The 17,072-nt window shown below is 67.3% G+C and overlaps 1 protein-coding gene across 1 annotated transcript; it reads left to right on the forward strand.

Moving 5' to 3' along the window:
* Positions 1 to 1,271: 1,271 nt before the first annotated feature.
* Positions 1,272 to 16,435, forward strand: B4GALNT4 (beta-1,4-N-acetyl-galactosaminyltransferase 4). Its single transcript, XM_068397695.1, has 20 exons — positions 1,272 to 1,422; positions 5,944 to 6,059; positions 7,155 to 7,265; positions 7,436 to 7,531; positions 7,777 to 7,867; positions 8,017 to 8,117; positions 8,705 to 8,772; positions 8,972 to 9,050; positions 10,074 to 10,140; positions 11,380 to 11,523; positions 11,883 to 11,992; positions 12,287 to 12,387; positions 12,640 to 12,725; positions 13,063 to 14,254; positions 14,395 to 14,702; positions 14,928 to 15,081; positions 15,423 to 15,495; positions 15,588 to 15,741; positions 16,035 to 16,161; positions 16,321 to 16,435. Exons 1-20 carry the CDS (start codon positions 1,272 to 1,274, stop codon positions 16,433 to 16,435), a joined length of 3,444 nt encoding a protein of 1,147 aa, XP_068253796.1.
* The last annotated feature ends 637 nt before the right edge of the window (positions 16,436 to 17,072 follow it).

Consider the following 17,072-nt stretch of genomic DNA (forward strand, 5'->3'; position numbering starts at 1 on the left):
ATGGGACCCCTGCCCCCAGCGAGGGGGATCCTGGGGGTCCCAGCCCCTATGGGATCCCTGAACCCAGCGAGGGGGATCCTGGGGGTCCCAGCCCCTGCCCCTATGGGATCCCTGCACCCAGCGAGGGGGATCCTGGGGGTCCCAGCCCCTATGGGACCCCTGCCCCCAGCGAGGGGATCCTGGGGGTCCCAGCCCCTATGGGACCCCTGCCCCCAGCGAGGGGGATCCTGGGGGTCCCAGCCCCTATGGGACCTCTGCACCCAGCGAGGGGGAACCCGGGGGTCCCTGAACCCAGCGAGGGGTTATCCGGGGGGTCCCAGCCCCTGCCCCTATGGGATCCCTGCCTCCAGCGAGGGGGATCCCGGGGGTCCCAGCCCCTATGGGACCCCTGCACCCAGCGAGGGGGACCCGGGGGTCCCAGCCCCTGCCCCTATGGGATCCCTGCCCCCAGCGAGGGGACCCCGGGGGTCCCAGCCCCTGCCCCTATGGGACCCCTGCACCCAGTGAGGGGGATCCTGGGGGTCCCAGCCCCTGCGGGACCCCTGTCCCCAGCGAGGGGGATCCTGGGGGTCCCTCTCACCGGGGCGGGGGGATCCCGCCCCCCCGCGGGCCCGGCCGGGCCCCGCAGACCCCTGCCGCGGCCGCGCGGGAACGTACCATCCCCACCGCGGGGGGGGAAGGGTCGGGGGGCGGCCCCGCCGAGGCCACGTCACCCGTCCCGCCGGCCCCGCCTGGCCCCGCGGCACGCACAGCCCTTCACCTTCTGGCCCGCCGCCGCCCTGCTCTCCCGCCGCGCAGGGACAGGGACGGGAACAGGGGCACGGTCACCCCCCGCCCCGCGCCCCGCATGGCCTCGCCCGCGGCGCCTCGCAGGGATGCCGGCTCGTTGGCGTGGAGACGCGCGGCGCCTCCGCGGGCCCCGCCCCCGCTGGGCGCCCATTGGCGGCGGGCCCGCGCTCGGCGTTCCGCGATTGGCGGGCGGCGCCGTCGCTCGGGCTGAGGGGGCGTGGCGTCCGCAGCCTTCCCCCCCCGCCCCGCCGCGGCCCCGCTCATTCATTCCCCACCCGCCGGTGCCGGCGCCACGGGGCGGCGGCGGCGGGGGCGATGGCGACGCACCGGGCGGCCGGGGGGCACCGCGCCGAGCCGCGCCGCCGCCCCGCTGCCCTCGCAGCCGGCCCGTAACGAGGGGGCTGCGCTGGGCCGGGCGGGCGGGGGGCCCGATGGGCCGGGGCTAGGCCGGCGGCGGCGGCGGGGGCGATGCGGGCGGCAGGATGCCGCGGCTCCCGGTGAAGAAGCTCCGGAAGCAGCTGAAGCTGCTGCTGCTGCTGGTGCTGCTCACCTTCGCCGTCTGGTTCACCTACCTCCACATCAGCCTGGTGCGCCAGGGCCGCGCCCTGCGCCTCCCCTTCGCCTACGGCAGAGGTAACGGGGAGGCGGGCGACCCCCCCCTCCAACGGGGGGCAGCAGCGGGGGTCCCCCCCCGACACCCATCACCCCTCGGTGCGAGGCCTCGGTGGGTTTGGGGTCCCCCCCCAAAGGTCGTGGGTGCCCCCCTCCACGCCGGCCTTCCAGAGCATCCCCCCGGCTCCGCGGACCCCCGGCACCCGCAGGGGTGGGCTCTACCCTCGCCCGCCTCGGTGGGTGCTCGGGGGGGCTACGTGGAATATTTGCAGGGTGAAACTTGAGCTGTAACGTTTCTGGTCGGTCTGAACTCGCTTAGCGGTTTTTGTCCTAAAAAAATCGGAAAGAAATGGGGCTTTGTGCTTATTTAGGCAAGAAACGGCCTTCCCGAGCGGTCGGAGCGGGGCTGGAGGGTGCTGAAGCCTCTCGGCTGTCGAACCCAAAGTTTCCGACCGTAGCAGCAGGATGATCCTGCAAATTTTTGGGCCTTACGGGGAAATGGGGATAATGCTAATGGGAGAAGCAGGAAATGAGGCTGCTCGTGCATCGCCTCACAGGAGGGCTCGAGGAGGCTGCGCTGCTCCTTTGCTTTCCTCCGCTCCAGGGCCCTGCTGGATGGGAAAGCCACGAGTTACAGGAGTCTGAGCGAAGCGGCTGCCCCCGCAGCTGTCCTGGGGTTAAGGAGGGCCAAGTCCGTCCCCTTTGGGGACCGACAGCCTCGGGCAGGGGGGACATGGCGCAGGGTCGCCAGCCCTGCGGATGGCTGGCCCTGAAAACCACAGATCGGGGCCCTGGGGGTGTTGGGGTGCAGTGGGGCGAGGGTGAGACAAGGTTTTGCTCCGGGGAGGATGCAGAGTGATGTCGGTGCCTGCCCTTGGGTGTGTGTTTGGGTGCAGATCCCGGTGGGTGCCTGCTCCTGCTCTCCCCACCTCCTCCCTCCATGCCCTGTGTCCCAGCGGTGGACGGGGACGGCGCTGGGATCGTGGCTTGGGAGGTGCTGGGTGAGGACCACGCTCCAGCAGCGTTTGCTGCTGCTCTGGCGATGGGGTTTGGGAGTGCGGGCATCCCTGGCTGGGGCATGGCAAGGTGGGTGCTGCCCCAGGGGCAGCTGGACCTCGCCTGGGCTGGGTCGTGCCCCTCTCGCTGCCTGGGACTGGGCTCCGGGGAGATGCTGCTCCTTCTCCTTGCACAGGGGTTTCCCACCCGGTGCCCAAAGCCTGGTGATGGAGAGGGGCTGGGTGGAGGCTGGGGAAGGGACTGGGTCGCATGTAGATGGACCCTAGTCCTGCTGCTGCAACCCAGCAGAGAGCCAGAGCGGGAGAAGCCAGGGAGCTGTTTGAGTTGGAAAAATATTGAATGGCATCAAAAAAAAAAAAAAAAAGGAATAAAAACTATATCTGAGCGGAAAAAAAAAATATATTCAAGGAAAAGCTTGTGGGGAGAGTTGGGGGGATGAGGGAAGGGTTTGGGGCTGTGCTGGAGGGGGCTATGTCCCTGATAAAAAACACCAAACCCATTCCTACCTTCCTCAAGTAGATAATTACCCTTCTCTGCCTAATTGAACACACAGATTCCTCGTCTGAGATAACGAGGCCATTACGGTGTTCTCCCAGCTGGAAATGGCTCCGAGTCAATGGGGTGGAAGTGCTGGTGTGCCAGGTGGGGAGGGAGAGAAAGATGAAAGAAAAGGAAAAAGGGACAAAAAATGACACCCCCTCGGCGCGGGGTCCTGGGGAAGGCTGGGCCCGTCCCTGCTGCCGGAGGGGAGGTGTGGGGCTGGGGATGGGGGGGGGTCAGTGTCACCGGGAGCATTCCTCCAGCCCTGCAGCCCTCACTGCCCTGGGCTCCTGGCCCTGCTCCTTGGTGCCCGCTGCCCTCAATGGGCCCTTTGTCCCCGGCGAAGGGAAAAGGGGACGGACAGACGGACAGACAAGTGAGCCCTGTCCTTTGGCTGGCGGGGCTGAGAGCGTCTCAGGGCTCTTTGGCAGGTGATGGGGGAGAAGTATGGGAAGAACTTGGCATAAAGACAGTGTTGGCATTGGCAAAGAAGTGGTTTTGGCCTCTTCTCCCAGGCAACCAGCGACAGGACAAGAGGACACAGCCTCAAGCTTGGCCAGGGGAGGGTCAGGTTGGCCATTAGGAAGCATTTCTTCTCAGCAAGGGTCATTAGCCATTGGAAGGGGCTGCCCAGGGAGGTGGTGGAGTCACCATCTCTGGAGGGGTTGAAGAAAAGCCTGGACATGGCACTTAGTGCCCTGGTCTAGTTGCCATGGTGGTGTCAGGGCAATGGTTGGGCTCGATGATCCCAGAGGGCTCTGCCAACCTCATTGATTCTGTGAAACTCTTTCCCCACCCCACGCACGGGCTGTTCCCGAGCACTGGGAGCGCTTTGCGGGGGTGTTTGGGGAGCTTTCCCCTCCCCAGCCCCGCTGTGCATCTCCACTCTACCCCGTGCCCGCGCCGTGCCACCGCTGGCAGGTGAGTGGTGAACGCCACGGGCTGGCTGCGGGGATGTTTTTAGGGTGAAATGAATTCTGCTCAATCCCTGGCACATCACAGGCTACAAGGAGCCTGCTCCAGAGCCTGTGTCCCAGGAGGAGAAATCTTTGTGCCGGGGGCTGTGAGTGAGCATCGTCCCCGTTGGGATGGGCAGGGTGGGGGGTCCTGCCAGAGCCGCTCTGGCTCGCGTTGGAGCTGGTGCAGAGTGGGCAGCACCGGGTTTTTGTGGCGGTGGGAGGGGGTTTGCCATCTTGGCTCCTCGCTGGCTCGTTATAATCGCTTACAGCTCGTCAGGAGGGTCGGTGGAGGGATGCTCGTGCAGGGATTGCAGGGGCAGGGATGGTGTGCCAGCGGGACGTGGCTCCTGCCCAGGGGTGAGTGGCTCCATGTCTGCTCTGGAGCATCAGCGTGGTGGGAAAGACGATGGGAATAACGCTGGGAGCGTGCCCAGGATCACACCCAGTTGGTGTGTGGTGCCCTTTGGGGTCTGTTTTGGGGGGGAAAGAGAGAGAAGAAGGGTCAGTGGGTCTGCAGCTGGTGCTGCTGGAGGCTTCTCCCCGAGGAAGGAGGCTCACCCTGCAGCCCCGAGGGCTCAGTGTTGGTCACCAGGACACAGCCTGGAGCCAAGTGGGGCTGGACCCGTGTCCGTGGGAGGGTGCCGGGGGGTCCCGGGCGGTGCTGCCTCCTCCTCCGGTGCCGTGCCCACCGCCAAGCCGATGCCCTTCGTCCCCGGAGGGTCCTCGTGTGCCGCCCCGGGGTGTTGATCCTCGTGTGGGGTGCAGCCAGCTGGAGCCAGGCAGAGCGCACCGAGGCACTGCCCCACCGCCGTCCCGTGGGGTGGGTGCGTGGGGGTGGGAGCAGGGCGAGCGGACGGCCGTGGGGGGAGCCTGGAGGGGGGAGCGTGAGCGAGGGGCGTCTCTGACCGCGTCTGGAGAGGGTCCAGAAAGCTGCAGGAGAGATCCCAGCTCCGAGACCCGAGCGAAGAAAGGGGCAGTGTTCGGGGCGAGGAGGAGGAGGTGGGGAGGCAGGGTGGCTGCTGAAAGGCCCCTCTGTGCCCGTCCCCCAGCCCGTTGGGTGCCGTGTGTCCCGGGGGGGATGCCGGGGGGCAGCCGGGCTGGGCATGGCCCACAGGCAGTGCCAGAGGGGCTGGGAGGATGCGCAGGAGGACCCCCAAACCCTCCTTCCTCCCAGTGCTGCTTCTCCCTCCTCTTCTTGTACCCCCAACCTGCTCCTCTCTCGCAGGGGTGAGATTCACACCAAAGGGGCTCGATTCTGGGCAGCAGAGACCCGTGGGGGGGGTTTGTCCGTCCTGAGGACAGGGCTTGCAGCGTGGCCCCCCCAGCCCGCATCCCAAACGGGCACCGAGCCTCCATGTCCCGTGGGAGACGGGTTCACCTCCTCCACCCCCTCCTTATCTCCAGCGCCGGTGCTGGCAGGAGCATCCCTGGGAGCGTGGGGGGGTCTGGAGCAGAGGAGAGGGGGGTGCTGTACCCGGCCCCGCTGCCCATCACCCTCCTCGGGGTGGCGGGGGCGAGGATGGGCGAGGGAGGAGGGTGGCTGGAGGGGGCTGGGAGCAGCAGAAGGGGCTTTCGAGCTGGGTTTCCTGTCCCTGTGCCATTTGTGCTGCCATCTCCAAGGAGACGCCGGCTGTGCCACCGCTGGAATGCTAATGGCAGGGGGCGGGGGGCTGCGGGGCACCCCCAGCCCCTCCTTGGCCGGGCCGCGGGGTCCGAACCCCCCCCGGCAGCTCCCACCGAGGCTGTTTCACCGTAGGGGGTAGGAGCCCCCCAGGACTCGCTGTTGGGGGGAGCGGAGGGGCAGGGGGACATCGTGCCATACCCTGGGGAGGGTCTCGGTGCTCACGGCGGGGGGACAGAGCTGTGCCACTGCTCCCCACGGAGCTCCCCCTTAGCGCCATGTGGGTTTGGGGGGGACCTGTGACCCAGAGCCCCCCGCCATCATCCCCCTGGGACCCCCGGCGATGGCATCCCCGTGCAGTGGTGTTGGGATGGGGGGGGTCTCACTCCTTTGCCCCCCGTGCAGATGGCGAGAGGCCGGGGGAGGCGGGTGAGCCCGGCAGGCGGCCGGCGGCAGCCCGGGCATCGGCACGGCGGGGCAGAGCCGAGGAGTCCAGCGAGAGCCGCGAGGAGGAGCCCGGGGTAACGGGGGGTCTAAAGGGGGTAACGGGGCATCTAACGGGGGTTGGGAGGGTGGTCGGTGGGGAGGGACCCAGGGGGGTCGCTGGGCCACGTCCCCTGCCCAAGCAGGGTGCTCCAGGGCTGGTCCAGCCGAGCAGAGCCAGGGATGGAGAGGGCAGAGCCTCTGGTTCTGCTCGGCAGCCCTCGGGGGGGTAAAAAAGCCCTGATACCCCACGGAAACTTCTAGTGCTGCCCCGTGTGCCTGTCGCTGAGCTGCTCTGCGAAGGCTCCAGCATCGCTTCCCTGCCACCCCCCTCTCATGGAGCTGTCGGTGGGGACAAAGCTACCTCCTGCCGTGTCCCCTGCTCCTCCTCGCTGCCCTCCGCGTGTCTGTCCCGGGCTGGGGAGCCCCAGGCTGGACCCCCCCCCCAGTGATGCCTTCTGAGGCACCGCTCCCTCCTCCGGGGCTCCGGGGAGGTCGTTTAGGCAGTTTGCTAATTGCTCCCTCGGCGCTGTGTGTCCCTTGTCCATGTGAGGGGGTTCTGGGCTTGGAGCTGGGCTCTGCCTTCGGGGTGGCACGGTCCCCCCTGCCCCGCTGAGGCCATGGGGACGATGGCTCTGAGTCCTCCCGGGGCAGGTGTCAGGGCCCCCCGTGCCCCCCTTGGTCCCATCCCCGGGGAGGGCTGATGCCGAGTGTGACGAGGGGCTGTGACCCCGGGCAGGTCCCCGTGTCACAGGCACAGCCCCCATCGCCCCAGCAAGGGCCGGGTTGGGGGTCGCCCTTCCCCACGTGCCAGCTGGCCCCTCACCCCAGGGGATGCTCTGGGGGGGCTCCCCAAGTGCCCGCTCTCCCTCGCCACCCGGGGCCTTTCTGGCAAGCCGGGGGCAGGCAGGTGCTCACCGGATCCCCCCTAAATCCCACGACCCAAGTGATGGCATTAACCTGGTCCCCTCTGAAGGAGGAGGGGGAGCAGAGCAGCATCCCGCTTCCTCCTGCCTTGGTTTGGCAGTGCTCGACCTCCAAACTGAGGTGTGTAGGTGTAGGGACACCTCCCAAAGCGTGGCCGGGCTGGCCCTGACCCCCCCATCTCTCATCTCCTTTCTGTCTCCTCGCAGAGCGACGGGCAGGACTGGGACGGCTGGTTTTCCAGAGGCCAACGCTCCGAGCGAGCCGCCACGCGCCCCAAACTCAACCTGACCAGGGAGGCTTTGCCCTGGAGCGAGGAGGTAAGCGGGCAGGGGGCAGCCAAGGGGGTGCAGGAGGAGGAGGAGGAGGAGGAGGTAGAGGTACCCCCAGCCCCTCGTTGGGGAGCCTGCAGCCCCCCAGCATCCCAGGCTCCAAAGCCACCTCCAGCCCTCCTCCTCCCTGCTCTCCATCACCCTCCCTCCTCCCGCAGTACAAAGGGAAGGCCAACCTGCACGTGTTCGAGGACTGGTGCGGGGGGGCCGTGAGGCACCTGAGGAAGAACCTCCACTTTCCCCTCTTCCCCCACGTGAGTCCTGGTGGCAGTGGGTCGGAGGGAGGGTCTGCTCATCCCTCCCTGTGGGCTGGGGCCTCCAGACCTTTGCTTGGCTTGGGGCAGGTAATTCCCAGCAGAGCAGGGATGGAGGGAGGGGGTGGCTGGTGATGGGACCTCCACGTCCCCGCTGGTGCCAGGGGCACGGGTGACAAGGAGGAGGTGGGCTGGGTGGGGTTGGTGCCAGGCGTGAGCTTCGTGCCCGTGTGTCCCCCCCCCAGACCCGCACCACGGTGAGGAAGCTGGCCGTGTCGCCCAAGTGGAAGAACTACGGGCTGAGGATTTTTGGCTACATCCACCCCTTCAAGGATGGTGAGCGATGGAGCTCGGCCTCTCCTCCCCCTGCAGCGACGCGGGGACGCTGCCTCCTTCCCCCCGGCTGGGGCCACCCGGGGACAGACAGGCTCCTATGGCCGGTCCCCCAGCGCCTGGCTCCCAGGGGCTTCCCTTTGCTCCCACAGGGGACTTCCAGTTCTCCGTGGCCTCCGACGACAACTCGGAGTTCTGGCTCAGCTCCGACGACAGCCCCTCCAACTCCCGGCTGGCCGCCTCCGTGGGCAAGGTGAGGGGATCCCTGGCACTCAATTAACGAGGTTTTGCGCCCACGGGCTCTCTTAAACCACCACAAATGGCTCCTACAAGCTCCTTCTCTGCTGCAGCCACATCTGGGGTCCGTGGGACTCTCCCCGGGGCAGCTTTCCTGCTCCTTTGCCCCTGAGGCTGTTTCAGCCTGGTCCCGCCTCTGCCCCTGGCCAGGCCTGGTCTGGCTGCTGAAGGACCATCTGCCCCTTGGTCCCATCCTAGTTGTGGCTACCAAAGACCAGCTTATGTCCCAGAACAGGAGATTTAAGGTTTGCTCCTGGGTTTTCTTGGCGTTAACTCCTATAACTGGAAAGCCCGTGGTCCGTCATCGCACCCAGGCGTGTTTGGGATCATTTTTGGCTGGTGACAGTTCTTGTGGCAGGAATGCCACCAGCTGGGGACAAGGCAGCCCTGGGATGGAGCTCCTGGGATGTCCCCCTGCCTGGAGAGCCTGTCTGCAGCGGGGTGTAGTGCCCGATGGAGGTGGAGGGGAGGTTCTCTCAGCCCGGGGAGGGTCTGGGCCCGTGGTGTCCCCGCTGCTCTCACACCCTGCTCCTTCCTCCCCAGCTGGGCACCGAGTGGACGGCGCCGGGAGAGTTCACCAAGTTCAGCTCACAGGTCTCCAAGCCTCTACGGTACGTGTGTCCCTGCTCCCGCTGCCCCTCCCGGGTCGATGGGGTCAGGAGACGGAGCTGCTGTCCCCGTGCCCCGGGGAGGTTTAGCCACACGTGAGCAGGACAGGGAGGGTTTCCGAGGCGGCTGCCCTCGCCGGGGAGCTCCCGTGGCAGCGGGCTCAGCAGCGATTCCTGATGCGCTTCTCCCCCTCTCAAACAGCCTCATGTCCTCCCGGCGCTACTACTTCGAGCTGCTCCACAAACAGGACGACCGAGGCTCCGACCACGTGGAAGTTGGTGTGAGTAGCTGCCCCCACGCCGAGGCTTGTCCTGCTGCCAGCCCGTGCTGGGGGAATCCTGATCAGCATTAAAACGCTTTATCCTGGAGCAAAGCCAGGATTTCCCCCTCCCGTGGCAGAGGGGACGAGCCGGTGTCGCTCTGAGGGAGCTGGGGCTCGTGTCCCCATCTCCTGGGCTGTTCCCCAAGGGCTGGCAGAGGGGAAGGGCCCTGTGGGCTCTCGGGGGAGCCCCTTGCCCTGGGCAGGGGGAGCCTGGGCCATGGGGGAGCAGGGTGGCAGGTCCCAGGACGCTGCCTTGCCTCCGGGCTCAGCAGAGGGGAGGTGGCCGAGGGGACCGAGTGGGTCCCTGTTTTCTTTCCCCCCTCAGAGATTCTGTGAGTTTCAGACCTGGGCTGTGCAGCCCTGGAGTGTGTGTCGGGAGCTGCCTTTGGGAGGGGAAGATGTTGGCTCGTTAGCAAAGGTTTCCTTTCTCCCAAGCAGCCATTAATCACGGGAGGCAGACGGGTGCCAGCGAAGCGTCGGGGAGGCTCACAGCAGCCCTGCCTTCCTCGTCCTCCCGCAGCCTCCCCTCCCAGGGCTCCGGCCGACAGCATCTGCAGAGCTGCTGCGGAAAACAGAGGGGGGAGACGGCTTCTGCTGGGGGGAGGGAAGCCTTTGAGACGCTCAGAACAAAACAACAGCAGCAAAGCAGGACCCCGACACGTCTCTCCCCGCGGGTGTTTCAGGGCTTGTCTGGACAAAGGCTCCAGACGTGCTTTTAAAGTGCATGTGGCTGAGTGGGTGCAGGCAGCTGGGAGACCCTCTGCAGCCCCCCCGTGTGGGGCAGGACCGGGGCTGTGCTGCCCCGTGCCCCATCCCTCCTCTCCCCTGCTCCTCTCTGGCAGGGTCGGGGCTGGGAGCAGCGCAGGGAAGTGTCTGGGAGCTGAGGAGAGGGGAGGACCCACCCTGGGGTGCCTGGGGTCGGGCAGCTGCCTCCCCTGCCACCCTCCCCCTCATTCTCTGTCTCCTTTTATTTCTTCCCAGTGGCGTGTTTTCCTCCCCAGCTTGAAGTTCGAGGTGATCGACTCCTCCTACATCTCCCTGTACACAGGTAAGGGCCCCATGGGGTGCAGCGGGGGACAGACGGCACCAGGTCCTGGGGAATCAGGTCCTGGGGGCAGATCTCCCCTCTCCAACCCACCAGAGCTGCTGCTGGGTGCGAGGAGGGGGGTGAGGGGCTGCGGTGGGTGGGGGTGACGCTGTGACCTTCCTAAGAGTGGGGTGTGGTGGGGACACGGCACCGAAACGCAGCTCTCCTGGTGCTCCAGCCCCGTCCCTGAGCTCCGAGGAGCTGTCACACATGCAGGGATGGATGGCCAAGGTTTAATTAAATCTAGAGATCTTCTGCTTCCTGCCCCTTCCCTGGCAGCCAGAAAGGCCGTGATAGATGGGTCCTGCCCCGGCGCTCGATACGCAGGGGACCGGTCATCAGACATGCCCTGGGAGGTGTCGATGAGGCAGGAGGCAGCAGGCAGGGACTGGGCGGAGAGCAGGGATGCTGCTGGTGTTGGTACAGGTGCCCGGAGATGGATGTTGTGCAGATAAATTCCTCCCCTCACTGCTGCCCATCGGTGCCGGCTCCTCCCACGTCTCTTTCCTGCTTCCCAGCTCCGTGGGACCCCGGCAGCACCCTGGGACGAAGCCGTGTCACTCGTGGGGAGCCCAGCCAGTGGCAGAATGTCCTCCCTCCTTCCTTGGGGCTTCTCCAGGGGCTGCAGCCCACCCTCAGCCAGCTGCACGGGGGCATTTGGGGAGCCTCTCCCCGCCACAAGCAGAATTTGGGGCTCAGGACAGGGGGTCCTGCCCCCTTCGGGACCTGCCAGCTCCCCCGCAGCAGGCAGGGCTGCCTGGAGAGGAGCACCCGTGGGTGCTCGGGGCAGGAGCTCTGAGGTGACCCGAGCACCTGGGGAGGTCTGGGGGCTGGCTGGTAGCCACCCTCACCCCTGGAGAGGAGGCAAAACCAGCTCGTGTCGCCTTTACCCGCAGCTCCCCGGGGCAGAGCGGTTACAGTTTGATCCCTGTGTCCGTGGGGTTAAAGCCCTAGAGTGTTCCCACCCCTGGGCTGCCTGGCTGAGATCAGTGGTACCCTTGTCCTCTCGGTGCTCGTTAGCTGATGGCAGTAATCATTAGGCTGATTAGTCACGGGGTCTGCAATGTGTGAGAGGGCTGGAGGGTTTGCCCTCGTGCCAGCTCCTGGGAGCAGGAGGAGCCCCCAGGCGTCCGAGGGATGGAGGGTCGGGCAGTGCCACCTCGGAGGATGCTCCTGGGCCCCCGTCCTCACTGCCCACAGATGAGTCGGCCCTGAAGATGAACCACGTGGAGCACATCCCGCAGACCCTGGCCAGCCACAGCGGGAGCTACCTCTGGGAGGCCCAGCAGGACGAGCACGGGGCCGACATGCTCAAGTCTGACCCCAGGGACACCTTCTTCCTCAGTAAGTGGCTGGGACCGGACCCTCGCGCATCTCCGTGGGGTTTTGGGGGAGGGAAAAGGCAGGACCAGGCTGCCACAAGCACCCAGGGCACCCCTCCTGCCCATCCCCTGGGTGGAGGGCGTCTATGGGGGGCAAGCTGGGGTGGTTGGGGCTGCAGACTAGGAGGTGGGGTGGGCTGTGGGGTGGTAGGGCATGGCTTGGGGAGGTGGTGGAGTCACCATCTCTGGAGGGGTTTAAGGAAAGCCTGGACATGGCACTTAGTGCCCTGGTCTAGTTGCCATGGTGGTGTCAGGGCAATGGCTGGACTCGATGAGCCCAGAGGGCTCTTCCCACCTCATTGATGCTGTGCTTCCCCCCAGCCCCTGCGATCGAGGCCTCCCGAGTGGAGAACGTGCTGGTGCCCTGTGCCTACAGCCCCACCTACGTGGTGAAGGACTTCCCCATCGCCCGCTACCAGGGCCTCCAGTTTGTAAGTGGCTCCCCGTGATGGGGACGGGGTCCCACCCGTGTGGGAGATGTGGCAAGCAGAGCCCTCTGCCTCTGCCCTGGTTGGCATCCAGGAGAAAATGTCCCTCGCTGGAGGATCAGCCTGAGCTTCCCCAGCTTTGACCCGAAGGGGTTTGGGTTAAAAGCCCCATGGGGTGTTTGAGGTGCTGGGGGGCCACGCTGGTGGCCTCAGGTCCCCGGCTCCTAGCCCCGCTGGCCCCCGCTTCCTTGGCATGAGCCCCCTGTGCCGGGGTGACGGTGGCATGGTCCCCCCCAGGTCTACCTCTCGTTTGTGTACCCGAACGACTTCACGCGCCTCACTCACATGGAGACGGAGAACAAGTGCTTCTACAGGGAGTCCCCCCTCTACCTGGAGAAGTGAGTGTGGGGGGGGTGTGAAGGGGCTGCTGTCAGCAGGGGACGTGTCCCCAGGCTCTGTCCCCCCCAGGCTGGCCCCTTCCCCACCCCTGGGCACGCAGCAGCCTGCGAGCTGGCCACATGCCCGGGCTCGGGGGATCCCAGCTCCCCGCGGAGCCGGGGACGCTCCTCCCTCGCGTGCGTGCGAGCACGTCCCTGCGCCCACACCCCTCCCTTCTCTGCGGGACCTCGTCCTTCCTCTCTGTCTCCCAGGTTTGGCTTCTATAAGTACATGAAGATGGATGAGGAGGAGGAGGAGGATCCACGCCAGCGAGCGTTTCTCTTCCTCAGCCCAGACAGTGAGTCACGGCTCCCAGCTGGCAGCTCTGGGCACCTCTGAGCAGCTCTGGGCACCTCTCAGCAGCTTGGCACGGTGCTGAGCACCCGCCAGCTCGCAGATGGGGCTCCCCGGGGTGCTGCCAGCCGTGCCAGGGGCTCGAGGAGGGCAGGGCTGTGCTGAGGACCTTGCCTCCGGGCGCTCCGTGGTCACGCATCCCGCCTGGTTCAACCCCAGAGCGCTGCGGGATGCTGGGGTGGGATGAGCTTTGCCCCCCCGGTGCCTCGGCCAGCACGCTGCCAGGGGGGTGCTGAGCGGCCAGGACCCTCGGGGTGTTTATCTCGGGCTTTACTCCCTAGATTTCCTAGAGGATGAGGAGGAGGAGGAAGGAGCGGACAGCCCCGAGCCCACAGACCCACCTCCCAACACCAAGGAGAAGAGCTTCGGGCTGGTACCCGGAGCTGGAGGGAAGGAGACGCCGCCGGTCACGGGGGGTTACGGAGACGACCTGGACTATTACAGCTTCCGCCGCACGCGGGGCCAGGCCCGGGATGAGGAGAGGTGGAGCACATCCCACCAGGCCAGCGCCAGCCCGGCGGCCGTCCCCGGGGAGGACGCGGGCCCCGCGCCGGAGCAGGTCCGCGGGCGGACGCTCAGGTGGTTGCCCCGGGATCCCGGCGAGGGCGAGGAGGATGCCCTGGGGCTGCTGGCGTCCTCGAAGCGTGCCGGGGCTCTGGGCCTTCAGCCCCACCTCTCTGCTCCCACCTTTGGTGGCAACGCCAACGGGACGGGTCCCAGCGAGCCTGCGGCGCCCAGGGAGGACAGGAGGCCCCGGCGAGCCCCGGAGAAGGTCTACGTGACCAGGCTGCAGCCGGGGAAGCGCAAAGCCCCGGCCCCGGAGCCCGCCTTCCCTGGCATCTTCCTCTACCCAAAGCCTCTGAGGAGAGTCCACCTTCGCTCCAGGACCCCGCAGAAGCGTCCCGTCCCCTCCAGCCAGCTCCGCGCCGTCCCCGGCCGCTGGACGCCCTGGCTCTTGAGGAGCATCTCCAGGGAGAGGGACGCTGCCCGGCAGAGGAGCGGCAGGAGGGGGGAGCGGCGGGCGCTGCCCGGCCTCATCGCCCTGGGGACCGAGGGGCTCTTCAGCAGGGAGACCCCCGAGGAGGCAACCCCTGCGCTGGGCAGGACGGCGGCCACCGCCGAGTACAACTCCTCCGAGGCCACCCGCTCGGGGGGGACGCGGGTGACGTCCTTCCTGAAGGTGTCAGAAACCACAGCGTCGCAGCAGGAGGAGGGGAAGGGCCGGGAGGAAGAGGAGGAGGAGGAAGAGGTGTCAGAGTACAGCTACGAGGCCGGGGAGCTGCAGCAGGGCTGGCTGGAGGACTCCATCAACTGGCAGCGGACGTTCAGCGTCGGCGCGGTGGACTTCGAGCTCCTGCGCTCCGACTGGAACGACCTGCGCTGCAACGTGTCGGGCAACCTGCAGCTGGGCGAGGGCGAGGTGGTCGACGTGGTGGCCCAGTACATGGAGAAGCTCAACGAGAAGAACGGCGGGTAGGGAGGGAGCGGGCAGGTGACCCCCCTGCTCAGCTCCTGGGGGCTGGGTGAGCAGGGTGGGGGGCTCAGGCCGAGCCCCTCGAGCAGGGGAGCTGCGGGGAGCAGAGCTGACCACGATGGTGCTTCTTTCCCCACAGCATCTACACCCTCCTGAGGATCGTCAACGTGGAGAAGCGTCGGGACACGGCGCGGGGGAACCGCTACCTGCTGGAGCTGGAGCTGGCGGAGCGGGGCCAGCGCACCGTGCGGCTCTCCGAGTACGTCTACGTCCTCCTGCGCCAGGGCAAGCAGGAGGACAGCGCCGAGGCCGACCCCGAAGGACCGGCCCCGGGGGCCACCGAGCCGCAGCCCAGCACCTGGAGCATCCTCTACGGGAAGCCCGTCCTGTGCCGGCCCCTGCGGCTCAGCTGGCAGCAGGACGTCATGGTGCACTTCGTGGTGCCCGGTAGGTGACGGCGGGACGCGTCTCTCCGGGGTCACTGTGGCCCCCTCTGCCCTCAGCATCCTCCAGTGGGGGCCAGGCAACCCCTTGGCTCCCCGGTTGCATCCTCCAGTGGGGGTGAGGTTGTCTCTGCTCGTGGGAAGGGGGTTGGCTGGGGTGGGGAAGGGAAGGGGGTGCTCTCGGGACCCCCGCGGGAGCCTGAGGGCCGCTCGCCGCCTTGTCTGGCAGTGAAGAACCAAGCGCGCTGGGTCCAGCAGTTCATCTCGGACATGGCCACCCTCTACGGGGCCACCAAGGATGCCAACTTCAACGTCATCCTGGTGGACTTCGACAGCGACGACATGGACGTCGAGAAAGCCCTGCGGGATGCCCGGCTGCCCCGGTAACCGTGAGCGCCGGGTCCCTCCCTGCTCCCCCCGAGGGGGGTCCGTGGGGCTCCCCGTGGTGGGCCTGGCCGCCCTGGTGCTGCTCACGCAACCCAGCGTGGCGTGGGGCTCTGCCTCCCTGCCCCTCTCCTCCTCCTCCTCCTTTTGGGGGTCTAAGCTTGTTCCTGAGGAGTTGGGGATGCAGGACCCTCCTCTGCCCTCGCGGGCAGACCCTCGCTGTGAGCTGTAGGCACCCCCGTTCCCGTAAGGTCCCCTCTCCTGGCTGGTGGCCCCCGTCCCCCTCTTGGCTGTGTCCCTTTGGGTCCCCAGCACCCCCCACCCTGTCCTCTCCCCTCAGGTACCAGTACCTGCGGCGCACGGGGAACTTCGAGCGCTCGGCGGGGCTGCAGGCCGGCGTGGACGCGGTGGAGGTGAGCGGGGGGGGAGAGGCCGCAGCTCTCGGCTCCTCTCCCGGAGCCGCTTCGCCCCGATCCTCCCGCTCATGTCCCCCCCCCACCCGCAGGACGGGCACAGCATCGTGTTCCTCTGCGACCTGCACATCCACTTCCCCGCCAACATCCTGGACAGCATCCGCAAGCACTGCGTGGAGGGCAAGCTGGCCTACGCGCCCATCGTCATGCGTCTGGGCTGCGGCAGCTCCCCGCGGGAGCCCGACGGTGAGCGGGGTCCCCTCCGCCGCGACACCCCAAACACCCCCCCGAGGGGGCTGTGGGGTGGGGTCTGCGCACGGAGATGGGCTTGTTCTGCTCTGGCGAGGTGGGGTTCAAGCCCGAGGGTGCTCGAGGCGCGCTGGGTGCGGTGCCCCCCAAACTGGGCTGTCACCTGGTGTGTCCGTGGGGGAGGTGGCAGTGATGGGAACAGACCCACGGTGGGCAGAGGGGTTGGGACGGGGCGTTCCCGGGTCTGGGGTCCCCCTGCGCCCCTCGCCTCATCGCTCTCCCCCCTCCAGGCTACTGGGAGGTGAACGGCTTCGGCCTCTTCGGCATCTACAAGTCGGACTTTGACCGCGTGGGAGGGATGAACACGGAGGAGTTCAGGGACCGCTGGGGCGGGGAGGACTGGGAGCTGCTGGACAGGTGAGGCTGGGGGGGCTGGCAGCCCCCTGGGGCACGGCGATGTGGGCACATCCCCTGGGAAACCCGCTGTGTCCCCCCAGAGTGGGCTCGGGGCTGGGGTGACATGGTGGCCCCCTCGGGGAGGGCAGGGTGGTCCCTGAGCGTCCCCCCCCGCCGCAGGGTCCTGCAGAGCGGGCTGGAGGTGGAGCGCTTGCGCCTCAGGAACTTTTACCACTACTACCACTCCAAGCGCGGCATGTGGAACGCCCGCAGCAAGAAGCCCCCCAAGGAGTAGCCCCCCGCGCCCGGCCCGCGGCCGCCGGACCCCCCCTGCCCACCGCCCGGCTGCCCCCCACCGCCGGCACCCCTCAACGAACCGTGGGTATTTGGGGAGGGGGGAGCGGGGAGGGCAAAAGCAGGTGGTGATTTTTTTCTTAAGGGTCTAATTTCTTAGTCAGAAACGAATTTATTAACCCATTAGCGCCGGGACGATGGGCGTCCTGCTGCCGGGAGGGGCGAAGCCCCCGCGCTGACCCCCGGTGGGTCCCTCGGGCTGCGCTGGGCAAAGCAGTGCCTGGGCTCACAGCCCCTGTGCCAGGTCGCCCCCCCGCCATGCCCAGCACCCTGCCCCTGTGCTGGAGAGCTGAGCTTTTCTGGGGGGGTACTGGTACCCACAGGGCTGAGCGGGGGGCACGAGCCCACCGGGGCTGCCCGGACCCTCCAGCTCCCTGGAGCCGCTGGGGAGGGGAAGGGGCTTTGGCTGTGTCCTGCCATGGGGCAGAGCCCCTCGGCACGGGGGGCTGGCACTGCCCGCGCCGGGGGGCTGCGATGGGGCGGGAGAGGGCAGAGCCGGGAGCAGGGGGAGAGCGAAGGCCATTTCCAAGCTAATTTCTGTGAAATTATGAGGTAGGAAGCTGTTTTCAGGAAGTTTT

The sequence above is a fragment of the Nyctibius grandis genome, chromosome 4, assembly GCF_013368605.1.
Source record: "Nyctibius grandis isolate bNycGra1 chromosome 4, bNycGra1.pri, whole genome shotgun sequence".
Lineage (NCBI taxonomy): Eukaryota > Metazoa > Chordata > Aves > Nyctibiiformes > Nyctibiidae > Nyctibius > Nyctibius grandis.

Coding starts and splice junctions, on each gene's coding strand:
- B4GALNT4 (XM_068397695.1), top strand. CDS start 1,272: ATGCCGCGGCTCCCGGTGAAGAAGCTCCGGAAGCAGCTGAAGCTGCTG. Junction 6,060..7,154: donor GCCGCGAGGAGGAGCCCGGG/GTAACGGGGGGT, acceptor GTCTCCTCGCAG/AGCGACGGGCAGGACTGGGA. Junction 8,773..8,971: donor CAGGTCTCCAAGCCTCTACG/GTACGTGTGTCC, acceptor CCTCTCAAACAG/CCTCATGTCCTCCCGGCGCT.